General features: G+C 41.6%; 1 protein-coding gene across 4 annotated transcripts; it reads right to left on the bottom strand.

Moving 5' to 3' along the window:
• Positions 1-3,930: 3,930 nt before the first annotated feature.
• On the bottom strand, positions 3,931-19,058 carry NIPA1 (NIPA magnesium transporter 1). 4 transcript variants are annotated; one of them, XM_027726354.2, is made up of 5 exons: positions 18,628-18,870; positions 15,470-15,517; positions 11,515-11,605; positions 10,108-10,268; positions 3,931-9,008 (listed from the first exon to the last, which is right to left on the bottom strand). In XM_027726354.2, the coding sequence occupies exons 1-5, from the start codon at positions 18,785-18,787 to the stop codon at positions 8,497-8,499; spliced, it is 972 nt and encodes a 323-aa protein (XP_027582155.1). In that variant the 5' UTR covers positions 18,788-18,870; the 3' UTR covers positions 3,931-8,496. The 4 variants fall into 4 exon arrangements, with proteins under 4 accessions (XP_027582155.1, XP_027582156.1, XP_027582157.1 ...); XM_027726356.2 differs by lacking the exon at positions 3,931-9,008 and adding an exon at positions 9,031-9,395 and having other exon boundaries at positions 18,628-19,058; XM_039388813.1 differs by lacking the exon at positions 3,931-9,008 and adding an exon at positions 9,368-9,446 and having other exon boundaries at positions 18,628-19,041.
• Between the last annotated feature and the right edge of the window lie 1,566 nt (positions 19,059-20,624).

Here is a 20,624-nt window from a genome sequence, read left to right as displayed (position 1 = left end):
GGAAGGGGCGCGGCCCCGGCCCCGGCCCCGCCTGCCGCGGGTCACGGCCTTCCTCCTGCAGCGCCGCCTACTCCCGAGACGGCGATAGACTGCTCAGGGGCACAGCTGTGCCTTACCCAGCGTCAGCTCCGGCCCGCGAACCCCCCTGCGACGGACCCGCAGCGCCGCTGTGCACCTGCAGCCGCGCCCGGCCATTCCCGCCTCCCGCCCCGGGTGCTCCGGCCAGCACCCGCGCTACCCAGCTTTTACACTCTCACGGAAAAGCACAGAATCACTGAACGGTTTGGGTTGGCAGGGGACCTTGAAGATCATCCACTTCCAACTCCCCTGCCATGGGCAGGGGCACCTTCCACTAGACCGGGTTGCTCAGAGCCCCGTCCAAGCTGGCCTTAAACAGCTCCAGAGATGGGGCATCCACAACTTCTCTGGGCAACCTGTTCCAGTGCCTCACCACCCCGACAACAAAGAATTTCTTCCTAATATCCAGTCTAAACTTACTCTCTTTCACTTTTAATCCATTTCCCGTTGTCCTGTCACTACATGCTCTTGTAAATAGTCTTGCCCCATCTTTCCCGTAAATTCCCTTTGGGTACTGGAAGGGGCAGTTAGGTCACCCCGAAGCCTTCTCTTTTCCAGGCTGAAATAAACACTTAGAAGCCACGTGCAGGAAATGAGAGAGGCATTTTACAGGGTTGGGTAAAGGGCATGGTTAAGTAATCAATTTAATTCAGGTCCCGCACTCTCGCTGCATGCTTTACAACCCCAACTGCTTTAATCTCATACTAAATAAATTGGTAAATACAGTTAGACAAATATTTGTCCTTGGCTTACAGCATGGAGTCTTTCAAATAGTTGGACTTCAGGCTCAGAGGGCTGTTGGGTTTCTTCAGGACTATCTGAGTAGGCTTTATGCAGCTGCCTTGTAACATTAAGTCTGGACAAACAACACTGCCAAAATACCTGTGGTAGCTCCACATGGAAGATGCAGCTCTGCCTCTTCAACACGAGACAGTTTTGTCACAGCTCTTAGTGACAGCAGTTCCTACTTTTTTAGGCTTCTCAGGATTTGTGTTGACATTATCCTAGTCTGCACAAACAGCTGCTTTATTTTTGCTAAACCTGGAAAAACCTGGAAACAAAACCAGAGAACCAATCTTGGCTTTCTCTCACAGGATACTCATAACAAAGCCGTTCCGTGTCACATTGCCTGCTGTGTTTTTTCTCATTAAAAATGGTCCCTCAGTCTGTCACAAAAATTAAATTTCTACAGCAGTCAAAGCATATGGATAAATTTTATTATCTAAGGCAACGTTCCATTCCCCAATGTAAAACTAATCTAGTATTCTTGACATGAACTTTGCAATTATATATATGTGTGTATATATAAAAATATATTTTAACATATAAAACTGCTAAGCAATTTGCAGTCATTACCTACATAATTACACAGTAGGAGGCTAGCTTTTCTGTGTTTAACAGATACCAAAGATACCAAAACTGTGAAGTCTTTGAAAAAAAGTTCAACAGCTGGTGAAAACGGTTTCTCGAATGGATTAAAAAAATTAACACCTGTACCACCTAAACTGGTACAGTATAAACAGAAGCATCTAAGTACTGATAGCTAAGTTCAAAGTTTAAAAGAGCTAAAGAAATTAATGTGCCTGTGATCATGCCAAATGTTGGTAAAGCATACACATACATATTCCTGAGTTAAACAACAGTGATGTCTGAAGCTAGTCAATTTAAACTTCCCTTTCCAGTCTCCTCTCCTGCTCTCCTCTTTTCAAAAACACCTCTCAACCAACCTAAAGCAATGAGTGAACACCTGAAAATATTAACTGGACTCCTCTAAGCATTATAGACCCTTATGAAACTTCAGTCATTCTCTGTTAATCCTCTTCCTCATGTTTCTTCAACTGCTAGTTCTGCTTAACATACTGTCATCTGTTCACACAAAATAGAAATTCAAGTGCTCTCAATTTGTCACAAATCTTTAAATATTTACTCCAAAGCCAGGGGTTGTGCTCAGTAACAGAAAATACTCAGACCATCTCTGAGTAATTTACAACAGCATGGTACTTCAGGCACGTCTGCTGAGTATCTGGAAAGAACTCCAAACATGAGAATGCTGGTAACCTGCCTAACTTGACCCATTCTTGTAGGGAAGCTCAGCCACACAAGCCATCTTTGTGCCCCATGGATTTCACAAAGGAGGTGAGCTAGCATAGGTGCTATGAACATCGTTTTTCAGGGCTTAGTATCTCTTATGTGTAAAAACAACTCGTATTAAAAGGACAGAGAGCAAAAATACCACCCATACAACCTCGGGGAGCATGACCAAGTTAGCAGATAGTCTAGTTTGTGTTGTGTACCGACTGACTCTTGTGCAGTGATTTCTGATGGTGTAGACACAGCAAAGGGGTTGCGATGAACGGCACTTTGTGCCATCCACACCCAGCTGCTTTCTGATACATGGTCCCTGGGCAGAATGGTGCCAGCTGGCAGAGTTTTAAAGCATCCCACCAGGATGCTGAATCTAGTCAGGTCAGTACCTGACAGAAAACTGATTAGGCAATCAGGAAGCTCTAACAGGGTCTCTGATGTCCACATCATGTTGCATTCACGAAGACAGCTGAGCAGAACAATGAAGTCATGTCTGTGAGTCTACTCATACAACAGGTGCACTGTCACATACAAATAACTTCAGGGACTCGGCTTAAGACTTAAACTCTTAGAACAAACCTCACAAAAAAATCAATGGAACTGTTTTTTCTTTTGGCACTATCAGATTTTGGTCTCTAACACTCTTCCTATACGAACTGTGTTGGTGAGATAAATATGTTCAGGATTGATTATGTCCCAGACTTTCAACAATACCAGTGGTGTAAATGGCATATTTGCCTTTACCACAATGCTGCTGCCTTAGAGGCCTAACTCCAGAGATGAACAAGAGGAAAATAAAAAGTTGAATTCTCCTGATAAAACATGTTCTCAAAATACACACTCCTCTATGCTACCTACTTAAAAATCAGATATGCTGCATGCAGAAGAAAAAGCCTCTCTAGTTTTTTGGACTATCTTTGTATGTTGCATTAATATCATCAGCACCTCTAAAAATAAAATTACAGTAAAGAATCTATGCCAGTCTTTTCCACTGGGTATGTTTAATATTGGAGGTAGATAATTTGTTTAAAAATAACTTTAAATTTTGACCAGCAGTAATACTAATGCATCCCCTAAACCACAAATGCCTGAATCACAGACTGAAACAATTCTTAATCATAAATCCCACCATTAAAAAAAAAACCAACCACCTAAAACTTAACACACACACACACAGAGATTGTAAGCCATGTATTTGCCAGTACCTGATACAAGGAGCTAGGAATTTCAGATGAAGGATTAGATGGGCAGTCACTGTAATTTTCCAAGTGATTCCACAGGAAGTTCTTGTGAGAGACAATAAATTAAGACTGGTGACTTCCTTACAGCTGTTGCCACTCCATGCACACCCACTGTGAAGCAGCAGATCTTGAAATAAAAGCACTAGCAAGTAGCCAGTGTACAGCAATGCAGGAACAGAGCACATGTTAACCCCAAAGACACAGTTAAAGGCACTCAGGCCTCAGCAAACATTTCTCCAGAGAAGTGTTCATTCTACCTGTGAGCAAACTTCAGTCTAAGGAAGACATTAAGACTATAGCCTGCTAGTAGACTCCAGTATAGGACAATTGAGCCCTTCGTGTGGCAACTGATCTGTACCCACACAAGAACCTGCTGTTCTGTGTAAACGCAAAATGGCTGTTTTATGAAAGGTAAATGAAAATAGTTTAGGCTTATGAATTGGGATTAGGCTGTAAAGCAGCTAAGTGTGTGGGAAACTTGATTTTTTTCTCCCCCTGGGATAAAGAGGAATCACAAAACAAAACATTGAGCTAGAAATAAATCATTTATTTTAAAACAATACAGGTTAATAAATAGATTAGTTATCAGAAAACTTAATAAATAGCCTTTAATAATTTACACAAGGCAAATACAACATGCCTATAACTATTTTTTAAAAAGCAAAGAGAGTAAGCTTGACTTGTAAGCTGTTAACAAATCTATATATACATTATTCGGAAGCTAATAAAATAAACCATTTTTATGTAATCTGTAGTAACTATATTGCAAGAGCATTGAAGCAACCAAACCTGACACTGTATGTTTGTTGCCATCCACCTTTTCCCCATATCCCAATAGAACTATTTTTTACATTTTGGAAAAAAAAAAAGTAGGGGGAAAACAAAAAGAAGAGAAAGTTCCACAGTTGAAAAAGGATTTAACTTAAAAATACCACTTTGCGTAATATTTTCCACTCTGTAGAGCAACTTTATCAGGAAGGGGGGGGGACATGGGAGGACCCAACACAAGAACAAATAATAAAAAAACCCCAAAATTATTTTCAGCTTTTAAAAAAAGATTTCTTAATCCATAACATTTCAACACTGCTGTCTGAAACACTTGGGCACTAGTAATAACTGTTGACCACATTGGTGCCTAACACAGACCAAAATTCTGCATTCTTTAAGCCATATTAGCACCAAAAATTATTACAAAGATAACAGGTAATAGATAAACATTTGATAATGCTTGATTTAACAGTAAAACTTCAGCAGTTACACCATCTCAAGACAATGAAGGAAGATCTGTAGAATCCTTGATGTTTTATATTTGTGAAACAAGAATGTGAGAGGGGTATAACATGCAAACAACTGCCCATTTAAAGCACCCCCTATTTATTAACCCTAAACTTCTTCAAATACAAACCCTCTATTTTTTAAATAAAGAGGAAAGGTAAACCTCACTTTCTAGTGATTCAAAAAATTAATCCAGTGTTTCCATTTTTCAGTGCTAATTACTTCAGAAAAATACATATGTTCCAATATAAATCAGTATTATTAATAGGAAGCTTCACTTGTCAAACTGTGATATGACAGGTTCTTATGTTAGTTGCAGCTCACTAATAAGTAGGCTCTATTTACACATACAGAGTCCTGGAAAGTCAGTACAGCAGATAACTTGTTTAGACATTTTTCTTTTTTACAGAAGTACTTAAGGTGTAACAAATTTTTTTTTTGGTTGTATCAAAAAGGTTTCTATTCTCCTATTGGACATCTGAGGGATTTTTGTGTTTGACACCTAATAAAGATTGTGACTGACATATGCAAATCCTCCATACACTGAAGGGATAATGATCAAAGAGCTATCCTCAAGTGAGTACCAAGTAAATATGTTTGACAAGTATATCAGAAGTCAGACATACAGAGTGAAGCGCCTTTTGCACGGATTTGAATTGAATTCAAATGCATTCCACTACTGCAACAAGTCCACTTTTTGTATGCATAGCCTCTCCCACTTCTACTTTGGAATCAGAACTGAAGTCATCTGGCTCCCAGCTATCAACAGACATAACACAAGAGAACGGGAAAAGGGCAGACCCATAAGGGACACCAAAGCTCAGGAGACAACTATGCACATTTGCTCCCTGAGATGATGAAACTCAGATATCTGTCTTATTCAAAGTGCTTACTTATTAAAGGGGTGAAATAAAAACAAAAAGAGTGAACAGCTAAAATTCAACTTCAACATTGCCTTCTTTTAAATCAGAAAAGCAATGGGACTAAAAAAGGTAGGACACCTAGAAAGAGGAGGGTGTGGGATGGAGTGGGGGAGAACCTTATCAACAGTGACAACAGGAAATGCTAATACATTTCTAAAGTTAGAACTGAATCAGATCCAGGTACAGCAGAACTCAAAGGAAAACTGCTACACACTGAACAAAATAGCAAAAATAAAGGTTTCCATTACTTAGCATTCAAGATGTAAAAGGCTGCAGATACAAGTGATGTGCAAGGCCACAAGAATTTCTTTCACCTTATGTGCTGGCTTTTGACATCTCTATTTTAAACATCAAGGGTAACTAGACATTTCTAGAAAGATCATCACAGATGAGGAGCATCTGGGGAGAAGAGAACTATGCAAACATTTATCAGTTTTAAGGATAGTCAGAGAACCACAGAACACGGCTGCTACTTTATTCTTCCTCTGCATAGTGAGCACTTATCAAGTAAACTTTGTGTGGAGCAGAAAGTGGCAAAGTTTAGACAGGGCAGTCAAGTTATTTTAAATCTAGTATTAACTAATAATTTGCATATGCACCTAACATAATAGGACAGGCACTTTATAAATAATTAATTTTAAAACAAACCAAGACAAACAAAGATGGCCAAAGGAGGAATAAGATGAGACCACAATAATTTCAATTCTGACCTAAAGATTTTTAACCAAAGTCTTCAGAGATTAAAGGCTAATACAAAACCAACATGCAACTCAGGAACTCTGAATTTGAATTTTGAGAAGACAACTTGACTGCTTCAAGTTGTTGCACAATATCTGAAAATCCATGTAGATGGTCTTTTCTCTGCTAGTGCTACTCTATTTCATTAAGATACCCAGTTACTGCGCTGGCCTATAACGACATACATTTTTGCCAACTCAGAGTCACTCCCCTGCAATTTGGAGTTATAAAAAACAAGCTTGAAAATAACACAGTAGGACTCTTACTCCCTCAGAACAGTCCCTTCAGAATACTAAATCTTTAGGATTCACTTTCACGATTATTGCTGCCATTAGTAGGGCTTATAGCATTCATTTTAAACTAAAGTGGAGGCTGAGTTTTAAGAAAACATTAGTTCAGGTCAACAAAAACGATCACGAGAGCAGACAGTATTACACCCTGCTAATCACAGTCCATGTTCTTGTCAGGCAGCCATAAAGCTACATTCACGATTTCTGGATAAAGTGTCATGAACTTTCTCGAATACTGTCTTGTAACCACGTTGGGTTTTCTTGTTTTTCTCAGAAGATGTCCTGATCTAGAGGTGTTGAGTTCCATGGTACTCTTCTAGTTTTGTACTTACATGGAAAAAAACATTCACTGCTTTGCAAGCTTTCAAGTTTTTGACTCATGATGTTAGCTACCAAATATAAGTAGAACACGAACATTAACTATTTCTTTCTTTGACATATCAATATCCTCTAAATGGTTTAAACAGAACTGTTCAGAGTCATCCCCATCATAGCTTAAGCTATCTGTAGTACTTGTCAAAATATTATGGCTGAACCATTCACATAGGTCTATAAATTACTGGAGCTGAATGTGTGTCCCTGTCAGTTATCTAAAACTCAGCTCTTGGCATGCCTAAGCTTTTTCGGTCTTTACCTTCATTTGCCCACATTACAAGAGAAATCAGACCATCTTTTTTGAGCTAGGAGAAATCTCATGCTCTTCTCCCTCTTAAATTTGTTTGTGGTCTCTATTTATTAGCTGCTTCACAAAATGGTCTCCTGCATTTAGTCACTGAACTAAAATAAAGGTATGCTGGACTGTTTTCAACACTCCTGTAGATTACCTCTTCTCATTAGGCCTATGAGTTTTTCAGAAACTGTCAAGGCATCTGGGGATTTCAGTTCAGGTTTGTCAATTCTTCCAAAAATACATGGGTCCTTCTAGATGCTTTATGTGTTTAGAATCTGAATATAGTCCAATATTGTAGACAGTGAAATTGAATTATTAAACCAGTATAGGCCAGCTGAAACAAATACATTCACAATTATGCAGTATTTTTGGATTGCAAAGGCACTGAAACAGTTCTGAGCTGCTTACAAATAAGCCACCATGTAGGCAATGAGTCTGTGCATCATTTCCATATCCTTCACAGGCTTTTTGTCTGCTCCCAATTAAAAACTCTCAGATGAATGCAGTATGTCTTAATGCACATAAGTTACAAAGAAAAGTGCATACCTGGACACAACCATCAGCTGATAAGTAATTAGTGAAAAAATTTAAGGGTCCACTGCTCTGTATAAAGAATTTAATTTAAAACTCCCCAGTGTCTTCACCACATGGCAGACAAAGTTGCCAAGACAGTCATTAAAAAGGACAAATCTGCAGTTCATGGTTCAACCAACATTTATCTCAGAATTCAGAGCCTTGACGGTGAACACATTGCTATACTGAAATTAACAAATTGTTCCACTTTTATTCCCCCTTATTTTAAAGGTGCACATCACTCATGATGGAAGGTATCAGATTGAGTGAGTTAGAAACTGATGTTCTCTGCCCACAGAAACGGTACCTCAGAAGTCACAACACAAGCTTTCACATGCAGGTCTGTCAGAACATCCACAGACCTTTTCTGAGGGACTACCTTTTACAGTAAAGAAAGACATCGGTCTCTATGCTGACTCAATCAGTGGTTGCAATTAAGTTCATTTATTGTGTCAACTGGGGTACATGGACAACTGTTCCTTTGAAACTGGATGGAGGCTTCCAATTCATTTCATATAGGCCACCAAATCATCAGAGGGTAGTTACCTGCCTGAATCAGTGACCTAGAAATTAAGGACTCTGCATCCTTCCCTGAGCCATCCAGTTTCCCCTCAAAAAATATTTTAATCTGTTTTCATGTTAGGTTTATTTAGATCTCCAATATTGAAATTGAATTCCTTGAAGACTTGTATAAGAACAATTCCAATAGATACTGTGGTGAATCCGCAAGCCATTCCCAAAAAATCTACCACTCCTACATTACTCCATTCCCTGAAAAGGATGGCGGAAGCCAGCAAGACTAGGGTGGTAAACACAACGTAGTAGATGGCACCAAACACAGAGGAGTCAAAACATTCCAGTGCCTTATTGATGTATCTGAACTGAATGATAATGCTACATCCTAATACTGCCAGAAGTACCAGACAGAGGTACAGAGCCCTTTGACTCGACGGATTATTGTGAAAGATATCTTGAGCAGCCAGCCCAATGCCTTTTGTACTAGGAACAGTGAAACTGCCCAACAGAGAGCAAATACTGATGTAAACCATGATATTAGTAGGTCCATGAGCTGGAGCTATCCAGAAGATAAGCAGGAGAAGCATTAGCAGCACTATGCAGAGATAACCCACGAAAACTGGAAAACAAAAAGGAAACAAGATAATAGCAAGGTGAGAACTCCTGGTCTTCTAAAAATTTTAGCAGGCAAATCATGTCATACCAGTGAACTTCAGTATACATCATGCTTAAGATTTGCTATTCAATATAGATCCAAACCACTGAGCTTCTAGAGATGTTGTTGGCATCCGCAACTGATGATGTCATGTTCTTTGGGTAAAACAAATCATCATGTAGTAAATGACACTGTTGCACATTTGAAATGGATTTTGGATTGCTATTTTTATTTTATTCTCTCTTCCAGCAGGACTGTACTCCTTAAAGTCTCCTCCTATGACAGACAGCAGGGACAACACCTCCTTCATAACCAGTTCAATAGGGCATGGTGTGTGGATCCAGCAAAGAGCTTAAACATAAAGTTAGATCCCATTAAGGTGAGCAAGTGGAGTAGGGACAGTTGGAAGAAACGTGAAGCCATATCACTAACATTATAGCATCAGTACACAGATTAGATCAGTGAAAAACATCTCATGCTTTACAGTTTTAAAGAAATATATTGCCAATTCATTTTGTTCAGACTTAAACTGTAAATTTTGACCAGGGTATTTGTTTTCTTTTCTTTGTTTGCAGATTTTTTGAATAGCTGGTGTTATTAGGGTTGACTTTCACTTAAAGCAAATAAAGGAAAAACAATAGTTGTCCGTTTAGCTCTTAAGCAAGAAAAATAAAACTGGGCCTGGAACATATTAGCACCAGTATGTGTCCTCCAGCAGCTAGTGAGAAAGAAAAGGCACTTCAACATATGTCTCAACAGCCTATTTCTATACAACAGCCTATTTTTTGCTTTATTGTGTCATTGTTCTGAGCTTGCTGTGCAGGACAGTGTTTTCAAAAGTATCCACGTTTTCTTTCTGCACACATATCTCAATAAATATGACAAGTTCTACGTACAATAAGGCATAGTTTTCCTATACAAAACCTGTACTGGTTCTCACTGTCACATCATGTTTTCTTCAAAAGTCAATTTTCCTACCTGATAGAAGTGTTAAGCCTCTTCCTCCTGCGTACTCTTGCTCAGCGTCACAAAATTGTTATGAGTTAATAAGAAACCACAGTACCTGGATTTGTAAGCTTCTCTTCAAGCTCAGCCTGAGTCGTTACACTCTCGGACTTTGGGGAATGGATGATGAGAACAACAGACCCGGCGCAGCTCAGCAAACATCCCAGCTTGCCAAGAATGTTCAGTTTCTCTTTCAGTAAGTAAGAAGCTAAGATGGACCTTTCATAAAGAGGAAGAAAAATAAAAGTTTGACTACATCCTGTTAATAATGTTCTAACAGTGTTGTGCCACATGAATTTCCTTCTTAAAGGATTATTATCAAATGTCAGTGGATCTTCAACCAAATGTTGGTGAATCCTCAGAAGGTATTTCTGACTTATCTTAGGAAAGATTCATCCATTCGCAGTTTTACTCAATCCTTGACATCTCATCTCAGGAAAAAAACCAACACAACAAAACAAAACCCAAACTCCAACAAAACTCCTAACCACAACACATCAAAAAACAACACCACACCACCCCATCAAAAAAAAAAATCCCCAAAAACCCAACCCCCCAAATCAGACATCTGGCCCCCAAAGGCAGTTATCTACCCATTTCTAAATTGGTGAGCTATGACAAAGCCCCATTTTATAGGTGCTAAGCAGTCAGGAGATAAAAGTGACCTTTGGTTACAAAGATCACAGGGCTCAGCTCAGAGAAGTAGCTGACCAAAGTACACAAAATTATGTGGCCTAGGAGAAAATAATAGGTGGTAAGTAGAGCACCATCAGTGTGCTTCATAGTGTATAAAACTAAAGTCAGCCATGAAGCTGATGCAAAGCAATCTACACTCTGAAGCAGATGGCCAGTGCAGTCAGCAGAAAAATCTTGAGGCAATGTACAGCTTTGTTTTTAAAGAGTTGTGCTTTTTCACTGCATTAGTTCCACGACTGTAGTTTACTTATTCACAAAACATTTAGTTGCTTATTAAAGTCCTTAAACTCACTGCCTTTTCTGTGCCGCCCACAAACACAATGTTTAAGAAGCTGAGGGCATGCATATGCAAAGAACTCCCTTGCTTCAGGACAGGGGCTAAATCTAATGAAACAAAAATCAGCATTAATAAATACATGTGGGCTGTGCATAGCAGGGCAGAGAAAGACTGTGAGACAAAAGGAAAGATCTACTTAGTAAGGGACTGTGAATAAGAGAATAGGCAGAAGAGTCCAGAATAACCACAGTGAAGGGACAAAAAAATGTTTATCTGTTCCGAATCATAGTGATAGCTAAAGCAAAAGATACTCAGGAAAACCCTTCTTCACCACTGTCTTCCCCTAGCCCCAGCTTTGCCAGGGAAAACAGGAATAAGTGGCATTATAACACATCATTAACAGCCATGGTCCTCCAGTGAGCACTGAGTCCATCTGACATTTTATTAAGTAGTGACAACATCCAGATAAGAACGAGAAAAGCAAACTCTTACCCAAATGGAACGCCAAGAGCTCCCAAGGGCGTCACTAGCACAGTTGGGACTGCAGTGTAGGCCAAGAAATTCCCTATTTGACCCAGAGCCACTGAGAAAAGAACCAGAAATAAGCCTTTAAACCCCTTTGTAAAAAGAAGTAATCAAAACTTACCCAATATTGTTTGGGAAAGACTGAGCTAACTGGAAAACAGATGTTGCAGATTTGCTTAGCTCTGTTAATTTTGCACTTAAACAAAATGGCTGGGGTTTTTTTATATTTTATTATTTCTTAATATAGGATTTATATTTGCCACACAAGAGTATCCAAGTGGGCACAGTAAATAATCTCTTTTGTAACTTCTCTTAGTTGAACAAAAGACAAGATTATAAATTAGAAGCACTCATAGATGACATTCAAATATCTCAGTATTAAACTTAAATATTTATATAAGGAAGGCTAAAAGTACATATGACCCATGTTTTCATCTTTAGAACGTGCATGTACATAAAAAAATGCACTTGATTATAGTTCCTGACAGTAGTGCTACTTTTTTGGGAGAAAAAAAGGACAGTACTGAGGAATCTTCTGAAGAAATCCTAAGCACAAGCATAAGGACTCCTCAATACACTACATCAAATAACACTATATAGCATCAAAAGTCATTCCTGACCACTGTAAAGAGATCCCTGACAAGTCATAGAAACAGCCTCAAACCTTATTTTTCTTTCCTCCAATTCAAGTAAATTCCAAGATGTACCACACTATTGCATATCACAGCTGTGATAACAGTTCATGTGTTCAAGCTTTCAGTTAAAAAATAAAAGCTGGATGGTTTTGCAAGTGCTGGCAAGTTTATAATAGATCAATGTACTTGCATAGTTACAGGGTCTGTGGTAACTGGAAAGAAGCTTGAGACTGAGCACAAATTACATACAGCTCAAATTTCCAGCTGCTCTTAAAAGCCATTATCAGCATTTAAAAACATTTCAAGAATCCAAGATGTCTTTATGCTCAGGCTGGCATTGCCCTCAACTATCAACTATTATTCCCATCATCCTGGTTTTTACACCTGCACAGCATTGTGCAAACATTAATTAATTTACCAATTTAGCTCACATTATCAGTAGAGCTGAAGACCTGTGTAACCTACAGGAAACATGAAGGAGACAAACAAACTTGCAAAACTGCAGAGTGTGGCAAAATCACACTAATTAAATTCACTGAGGTTTTCTCTACATGCAGGAGTGAGCCAGAGAAGTTGATGAGCAGCATTTCTAAAGCAGATGAGACAGTGGTGGTCTCCCTGCCCCTGGGAACAGAGTAACTCTGCTATCAGCCTCAGGCTTAGTTTTCAGATATATGTGGCAACTTCTGGCATTATCTTCAAGGCATCTGAAGGCACTGGGGCAGATCTTGGATGGGGGATGGAGCACAGTTGGCATGCTGCGTTTCTGCAGATTACAGACATTTCCAAATAACTCTGACAAAAGGTTGCTTTTTTGGAGGTCAGGTGTCTTAACTTTCTGTTGGAAGAACTCCTAACAGACGGCATCAACAACAATCCACAAATTAGGTCTCTGAAGTTTCAGTCAAACCAAACATATTGTAAGGCAACTGAACTTACTGGAGCTTTTCCGTATCACCATGGGTAATATTAACAGTCCCTTACCACCATGAATAACAGACCAGGACTAATTAAGACCAAATAAAAAAAGAATCTCATTGTTACCATCTACCTGATGATGAGGACCTTTGCTGCCAACCTATCCAGTTCTCTCTGGACAAAAATTCCTCTCCAGACACATCAGTGCTGTAAGTCAAAACATGACTTCAGTTCTTGAAGGCACAACAAGGTTTAACCTTGGTAAAGAAGTACCAGTATCCCCAAAGTTATTGCAACATAAAACTCGATGCACACTGACCTGTCTACATTAGCAAGGAGACCAGGAGCAGACTGGGAGTACAGAAAAAGGTATCTGCTCTAGGCATGTCAGGGGCTTTATTTCAGGCTAACTTCTGCCTGCTCCCATGAACTGGAAATCTATTTGCAGCTTGTATGCATTAAGCATGTTCCTAGAGTGCATCTTCCAGCAGTTTCATTTTAACATCCAGTTCAGGAGCTCCAACTCTGCTATGAAATGTGAAATAAAGGCCAATCCATGGTGACAAACAGGAGATTGGCTTCACAAGTGTATTCCCCATCTGCAATAAAATACTAACATAGACATATCCACTATAAGAACCAGCTGCCTCTATGCTGCTATCAAAACCTGCACTGTAATTAATTAGCCAATTAATTAATTTAATGCTCATTGAAATACCTGTACGCATGCTGCAATCACTCTTTTGACTACAGTGAAAGAAAAAGTCCCTTAGCAGAATCTGCAGCCCTTCCTTTGAAGTCCTCAGTAATCCAGTGGATCCCAGGGCCCCAAAACAGTTAGGCAGCGTTATGCTGAGTCAGCATGCCAACACAGAAATGCTTGTTCACCGTCTCAACAAACACCATGAAAACAAGTTGACAGAGTTTCTGTGGGTTTTGTTAGTCATCCAAACTCCAAATTCTCTGCTTGATAAAATTATATCAGCTGCTATAATTTCATCAAGATAACTGGGGATTTTGCTAATTCCCCAAATATCACCCTTCTCTGCACCCATCTCTGCATACCTGGCCCTTGCTATTGCTGTTTGTGACTCTGTTGCCATTCTGAGTCCATAATATCGATAACAGTTCTTCTTGGTTCCTCTGTAAAGCTACTAAGGCTTTGTTTTGAAATACCTGCATCTAGCTGCTGGGAAAAAAGCCAACTGATACCATTCCCTTCAGCTGTTTTGCCTTCATTCAATTCAGTCAGCTCTTTTAAGCATGAAATTGTTTTCTCCAATTCACCAGGATAAGTCCTGTAATAAAACCTCTCTTATTTTAACTCCTTCTGCTCAGAGATTGCAGATGGGAGCCTCATGAGTGATAAACAATGAGATTGATACATAGATTTATTTCTACTTAGGCAGTAGTGATCTTGGCAGAGGAGGAAGCTGACAAAGAACTACTTAAACTCAAGTTAAATTAGCTGAAGACTTCCTTCTGAAGCTCTGTTGGCTTTTACACTTGTGAACTTCGTCCTTCAAAGGGATCTATCAGTTTTTGTTCCTTTTGCATAGCTTTAAGACAACAAAAACAAAAAACAGAGACTTACCTTGCTGCCACAAAACCAGAGGCACAACTGGACTCATACTTCTCAGAAACAGCATCAGAACATTTCCAAATAATTCACAAAAGGCTGGATTAGAGTCTAAAAGTGGGTATAATTTTAAGCTTGTGGGTAGAACTAGGGCTGACCTGCAAGAGGAGAAAGCCAGCTGCTCCCCATGCTCCACATTCACATCAGAGAATGAACTTGGTGTGAGCAGAGTTTAAAAAGAAATTAAGGGTAAAATTACACTGATCTCATATCAGCACCACACAAGGCTTCATATTAATCTTGCAGATTAAAAGCAAAACTGAAACTATATCTGTTGAACTAGAACTCAAAAAGGATTTTTTTTTTAATTGAGGCTGGTTAAGTGCTTTCTGATCTAAAAAATAACATGTTCTCAATGAGCCCTTTTGTGCAGAGCGACAATTTTTAATTCATCTTTGACTTTTATTAAAAACTGAGCAGGCCACCACAATCCAGAGACAAAACCATGCAGGAACCCAGAGTCAGAGCAGTGCGTGGCTGCCAAGGGCTGCGAGTACCCAGTGGTTTGGAAGTGTGAAAGATGTGTGACTTGTGTTGCTTTCTCAAACACCAGCAGGCATGGTAGCCAGAGTGGGAGATTACTAATGGTGGGATATTTCTGGTGATGGGAATTTCATGACAAGTGAGTATGAGATTCAATATGAAAACCCAGATTTCCTGATGTCTTGTATCACCATCTAACCCCAAGTCCTCTTAAAAAAAATAAATTCAAACCTTCTAAGATACTTACTTGCAATAGTGCCAGACCACCATACTATATCTGTTAAGTATGAAGTACCTGGAAGAGGAAGTACAGGAAAATATAGTTATTAAGGACCTTCATCTTAACCCAATTCTTCAAGGCAACTGAGCATGAGGGGGGAAAAAAGAGAGAAGGTTCTCGGATTTGGCTTATGTGTCCAAGTGAGACCTTCTTAAGACAATGTAATAGTCAGAAGTTCTGATTTCCAGTCTGAAGTACCTATCTGATGCTAACATAGTATTGTGTAGAAAAGCATCCAAAATGTCACCAAATGCTTCTGAGGGTGACACTTAAACATACAGATTAAAACCTTTACTAGGAGAATGGGAAACCTATGGAAACAGAACATGATTTGGATCAATTAGTTTGCTAATATAACTTCAGTGAAATTGTTTCAGAAAAATTGTAGCAGAGAAATTGTTTTGGTGCACAGGTTGGCAGGATTGTAGTGTGGACCAATCCTCCTGCATTTAAGCACTGGGAAGTATTATGACTGAAGCCTCCGAATTCCTGATATCCTGCTCTGTTTCAGAGAGAGGAGTAAAAACTCCAGATTGTCCCTTAGTACATCCCAAGTTTAAGGATGATTATTTTTCACTGTCAGATTATAGGCCTTGGGACATGCACATGTGGAGCCTGCGTACCATATTTTATAAGTTCTGCTTCTGTAGAACATCAAGGCTTTCTACACTAAAGCATGGCCTCCTCCAAGCACAACCTTCACATCACATTATGCTTCTACGTTTTGCTCCTTTTCCTAGCAATACAGCTCTGCATTTATTTGGGAAGGTGCTCTCTCAAAAGCCACTGGAGCAGTAGTCAATATTGTACCTACTCTGAAATCCCAAATGAAAGAAAAATACAGTAATCTATAACTCTGGAAATCAAACTATATAATTGAAATGAGATGAAAAATGACTAATGGAAATGGCCAGCTTTTGAGTGGGTGTAATAAGTTTTTAGGCTTTTGTTATTGCATATAAAATAAAAACACTGTTGGAGGCAGAAATTATAGAAAATATTGACTCAAGTAAGGTAACTTTGAAAAATATTTGTCACTTACTGCTGTTTCTAACCAGGCAAATATTACTAATTGAATTGATACTATATTATTGATTGAATAGAGAGGGCAGAAAAGACTTGAGGTGCCTCCTTGTTAATTATATAACACCTGCTGAAGCCAATGGAAAAAAGACATCATCTGACACGGACGATCTCAGACGCACAGCTCCAACTGCTAGATTCAAGGCAGAACCCCACTGCTTCATAACATTAAATAGAGAGAAACCTGAAGTATTTTCCTGTATGCCTCCACACTGAGCACAGCAGTAGAAAGTACTACAAACTGCTCAGCAAGATACACAAATAAACATCACTACTATCTTCAAAACAGGATGTTTTACAGCTGCTAGCACTGAGAAAGTAGGCACGTGCCCATCACACTTAACTCAGTGCTCCACTGAAAGCTCTTCAGGAGTAATTAGACCCGACTATACTGCAAAATGGAAACTTTCTCCAGCTGCCTTGGGATGAAAAGTTATTCCTTTCTCTTGTATCTTCTCACTGTTTCCTTCACAAAAAAAGAAATAATTTGTATTTATGATGTAAACGTGATCTCTCTGTGGACAACAAAAATGTATTACAGCCATCTTGGAGAGAAAGGGAGACTATACTTGCAAAATCAAAGTTTGTCTGAGGCCTTTAACTGTAAGGTCATTGCAGAAAACGCAAAACAAACTTTTTAGATCATGCTGGCAGCTGGTAGTGACATAGTTCCAAACCCTGCTTTACTCCACTGCATCCACTATTAACATGCTAAATGCAGCAGGCACGGGAAATAAACTGCTGCTCTAATATGAACCATCTCAAGTACAAATATATATATATTTACGTACACAGATGCATACAAAGAAAATAACTTGCCTCTCCTGGTCACCAAAAAAGATTTTTCATAAGAAAGAGTTCCCAGAACCTATGGACACCTGCTCATACATAGACACCATCACCTACAAAAACAAATGGCTATTGACTACAGTAATAGAATCCAAAGGGCTCATGCAACCTGTGTTTATAACTTTCCCCTTACATAAAAGCATGATACTAAGAACAAATACATTGCATTCTCCTATATTCAAAGTATGATGATGCAACTAGCAAGTGCTGTTCAGCTGCATGCTTTGGGGAGCTCCAATTTCAAAATAAAATACAGAAGATCTTCACACTCTGAATATATAGTTTTGTTTTGGCCAGACTGCCTAGACAGCACAGTCAGTTCCTGAATACGTTCACCTCAGACAACAATAATGAGGCATGGGATTTCAATATGAAAAATAAAAGAAATAAATTATTTCATGTTACTGGTGCATCTTTCTTCTCAACAAGAGAAAACCACTATGACTGATGCAACGATGCAACTTGGAAGGGCTAGAATAAACAAGTGACAAGATGTGCGGATGCTGTTCATGGTAAGAAAGTAGCAAAGCCACAGAAACTGGTTGGAAAATCCCACAAGTACATGAAAAAGAGCAACCTATGTATGCACGCGCGTGCATATACTGAGGACACAAGTCCTCAGTGTTGTGTTACAGCGAGACATAAGACCAGCGAGCTGACCATACCTCAGAAAACTGTTGCTGGTGCCCACCTTCACCCACTCTCATTGCTCTCCACCCGTAATACATCCTGACTGATCCCCACCTGCCGTCTCTCCGGTCATTTATCACCTCCCCGGCGCCGCGATCCAGTCATGGACCTCTGATGTCAAACACGCTCAGGCTGACAAACTGAGGCCGGCTCCCTCGGTCCAGCCACCAGAAGGGTGTCCCCCCCTCCAGGCGACACCGCCACCCCCTCGGAAGAGGCTGTGTCAGGGGCCGGGGGTGCCCGTGTCCCGCGGCAGCCCTCCCGCATCCTCCCCCTTCCCCTCCGGTCCGGCCGCCGCCGCAGCGCGGGAAGGGCTGCGCGGGGGCGAGGGGAGGGAGCGGCCCCGCGGGCGGCCGGGCTGCCCCGGGGAGGGAGAACCCGTCCCGCACGGGGCCGGGGGCGGTGCCCCGCGCACCGGGGGGTTACCGGGGGTGCCGAGGGGAGCCTGGAAAGCCCGGGAAGGGGCGCTCCCGCCCGCCGCCACCGCGTCGCCGGGCCCCTACCTCTCCCGCGGGCCCGCACGATCCCCTTCTTCTGCAGGACGAAGGTGGAGCCGTTCACCAAGCTGGAGACCACGGCTACGCTCAAGCCCAGCGACACGGCGGCGGGGCCGGGGCTCTGCGCTGCCCCCTCGCCCGCTGCCGCACCGACCGCCATCCGCATCGCCCCGCCGAGAGCTGCAGGCGCGGCGGCTGCCCGGGCCCAGCACTCCCGGCAGCGGCTCTGCGCCGGGACCCGCCCTGCGCTGCGCTGCGCCGGGGGCGGCTCCGGGCGGGAGCGGCGGCTCCTGGCGCCCGTCCCGCGCGGGGACGGCACAGGGTGACGTCATGGCCTCGGCAGTGCTGCCCCGACGGCAGGTCTGACATCACGGCTCCGGCCGCCCTCCCCGCGATGGCACCGCGGGGCAGGGAGCTGCCGCCGGGCTGGGCCGGGCCGGCGCCGCTGCTGCTGCTGGCGGTGCGGGGAGCCGGCGTGGGGACATACCGAGCAGAAGCTCGGAGCTGCGAGCGTCCGTGGACAGAGGGCTGCGGGAGGATATGCAGGGGGATGCGGGAGACGAGAAGGATGTGGGAAGATGTGCAGAGGGATGTGGGAGGAGAGGGGGATGGCAGCAGGGCGAAAGGATACGGGGAGACGAAGGGATGCGAGATGAGCAGACGGATGTGGTCTGCAGGACAGAGGAGTCCCGCCGGTATGGGAGCAGCGCTGCTTTCCAGCGCTCTCGCTTTCCTTCGGGTTTTTTAAAATTCATGTCTGGTCCCCGGTCCGGCCAAAGCACGAGGTGTTGCGGCGGCAGAGCGGCAGCGAGCCGAGGGCCAGGCGGGGGCTCAAGGCCGCCGCTACAGCCGCCGCTGGGAGCCGGAGCTGCGGCTCGATCCGCTCTGCCACCGTCCAGGTCAGTGTGCTGGGCAGAGCTGGGGAATCAGCTCAGAGGGACTGTGTGGCTACGGACTGAGAAACCTCGGCCAACTGGCAGGAGTCATACACATTGCCTGAAAACTATGGGATCCATAATCACTCCAATTTTGTCCAGCAGTAAATCCCAGAGTCTACATTTATTTCCAGGAAAAAGTTCACTCTCTCCTAATGGCACAGGCAAGGTGAGATGCTCAAAGTCAAGAACCTCCCCTCTCAGCTATCATTCAGTATCTTCCAGGTTCTGGGAAGGCAGAACATAAGCCATTCTGCTGTAATGGAGAAAGGCCAGAGATCTCTCTGGTAGCAATACAGGTGGGCCATCATGGGGCCACGGATCTCTCTTTGAGAGAACTCAGTCTCTCAAAAATGAAGTGCTGAGCTGAAAGCAATCTTCCTTGCTCAGCAGAAATATTTTGTAGCAGGTATCTCATTGCAGTTCTTATAATTTCCAGATATATGTTGAAATAAATCAATCCATAATGGATTTCTGCGGCAACATCCATTTAGGGAAATGGGTTATGGTATCTTGGCTTAACGTAAGTGAAAATGGACATTTTTGACTTTTTTAACTATTGGGCATGGTTCTTAGCATACATTTTAGCATTCCCAGGAAATACGAGTTTAGAGAAGAGGCAAACTCCTGAAAATGTTGCTCTTGTCAGCATATTTCTCAGTTTGCCTACACTGCTCAAGGCAGTTCTCCTAGGAAGGCACAGGAGGGCTTTTGTTAAGGTTTAGTGACAAGATAAGTAATACTGACTGCAGTAGCACCCATATTTTCACCTAGATTGCTTCATCAGGTCTTTGTATCTATACTTCATGCTATGGAACAAAGGATTCATCCTTGTGAGATGCACAAGACCTGCAAAATGAGAACACAGGAGGTGGAAGAACAGTTATCCGTAGCAACCCTTGGAAACAAAGATAGAGGTGAAGACAAATACAGGCTAATTATAAATATCCGCTTCTGATCTATATACAGCCTAGTAACACGCACAGGAAAATTTGTTACAGGAAATAATTTATGCTTGCACAGTGGAAAAATGATATATATTTAACAGCCTTTGCTTCTAATTATCAG

Source organism: Pipra filicauda, unplaced genomic scaffold (genome assembly GCF_003945595.2).
Source record: "Pipra filicauda isolate LSUMZ 115617 unplaced genomic scaffold, ASM394559v2 scaffold68_size4259465_pilon, whole genome shotgun sequence".
Taxonomy (NCBI): domain Eukaryota; kingdom Metazoa; phylum Chordata; class Aves; order Passeriformes; family Pipridae; genus Pipra; species Pipra filicauda.
Note: the sequence above shows the minus strand (reverse complement) of the source record. Positions and strands in the feature narration are given on the sequence as shown.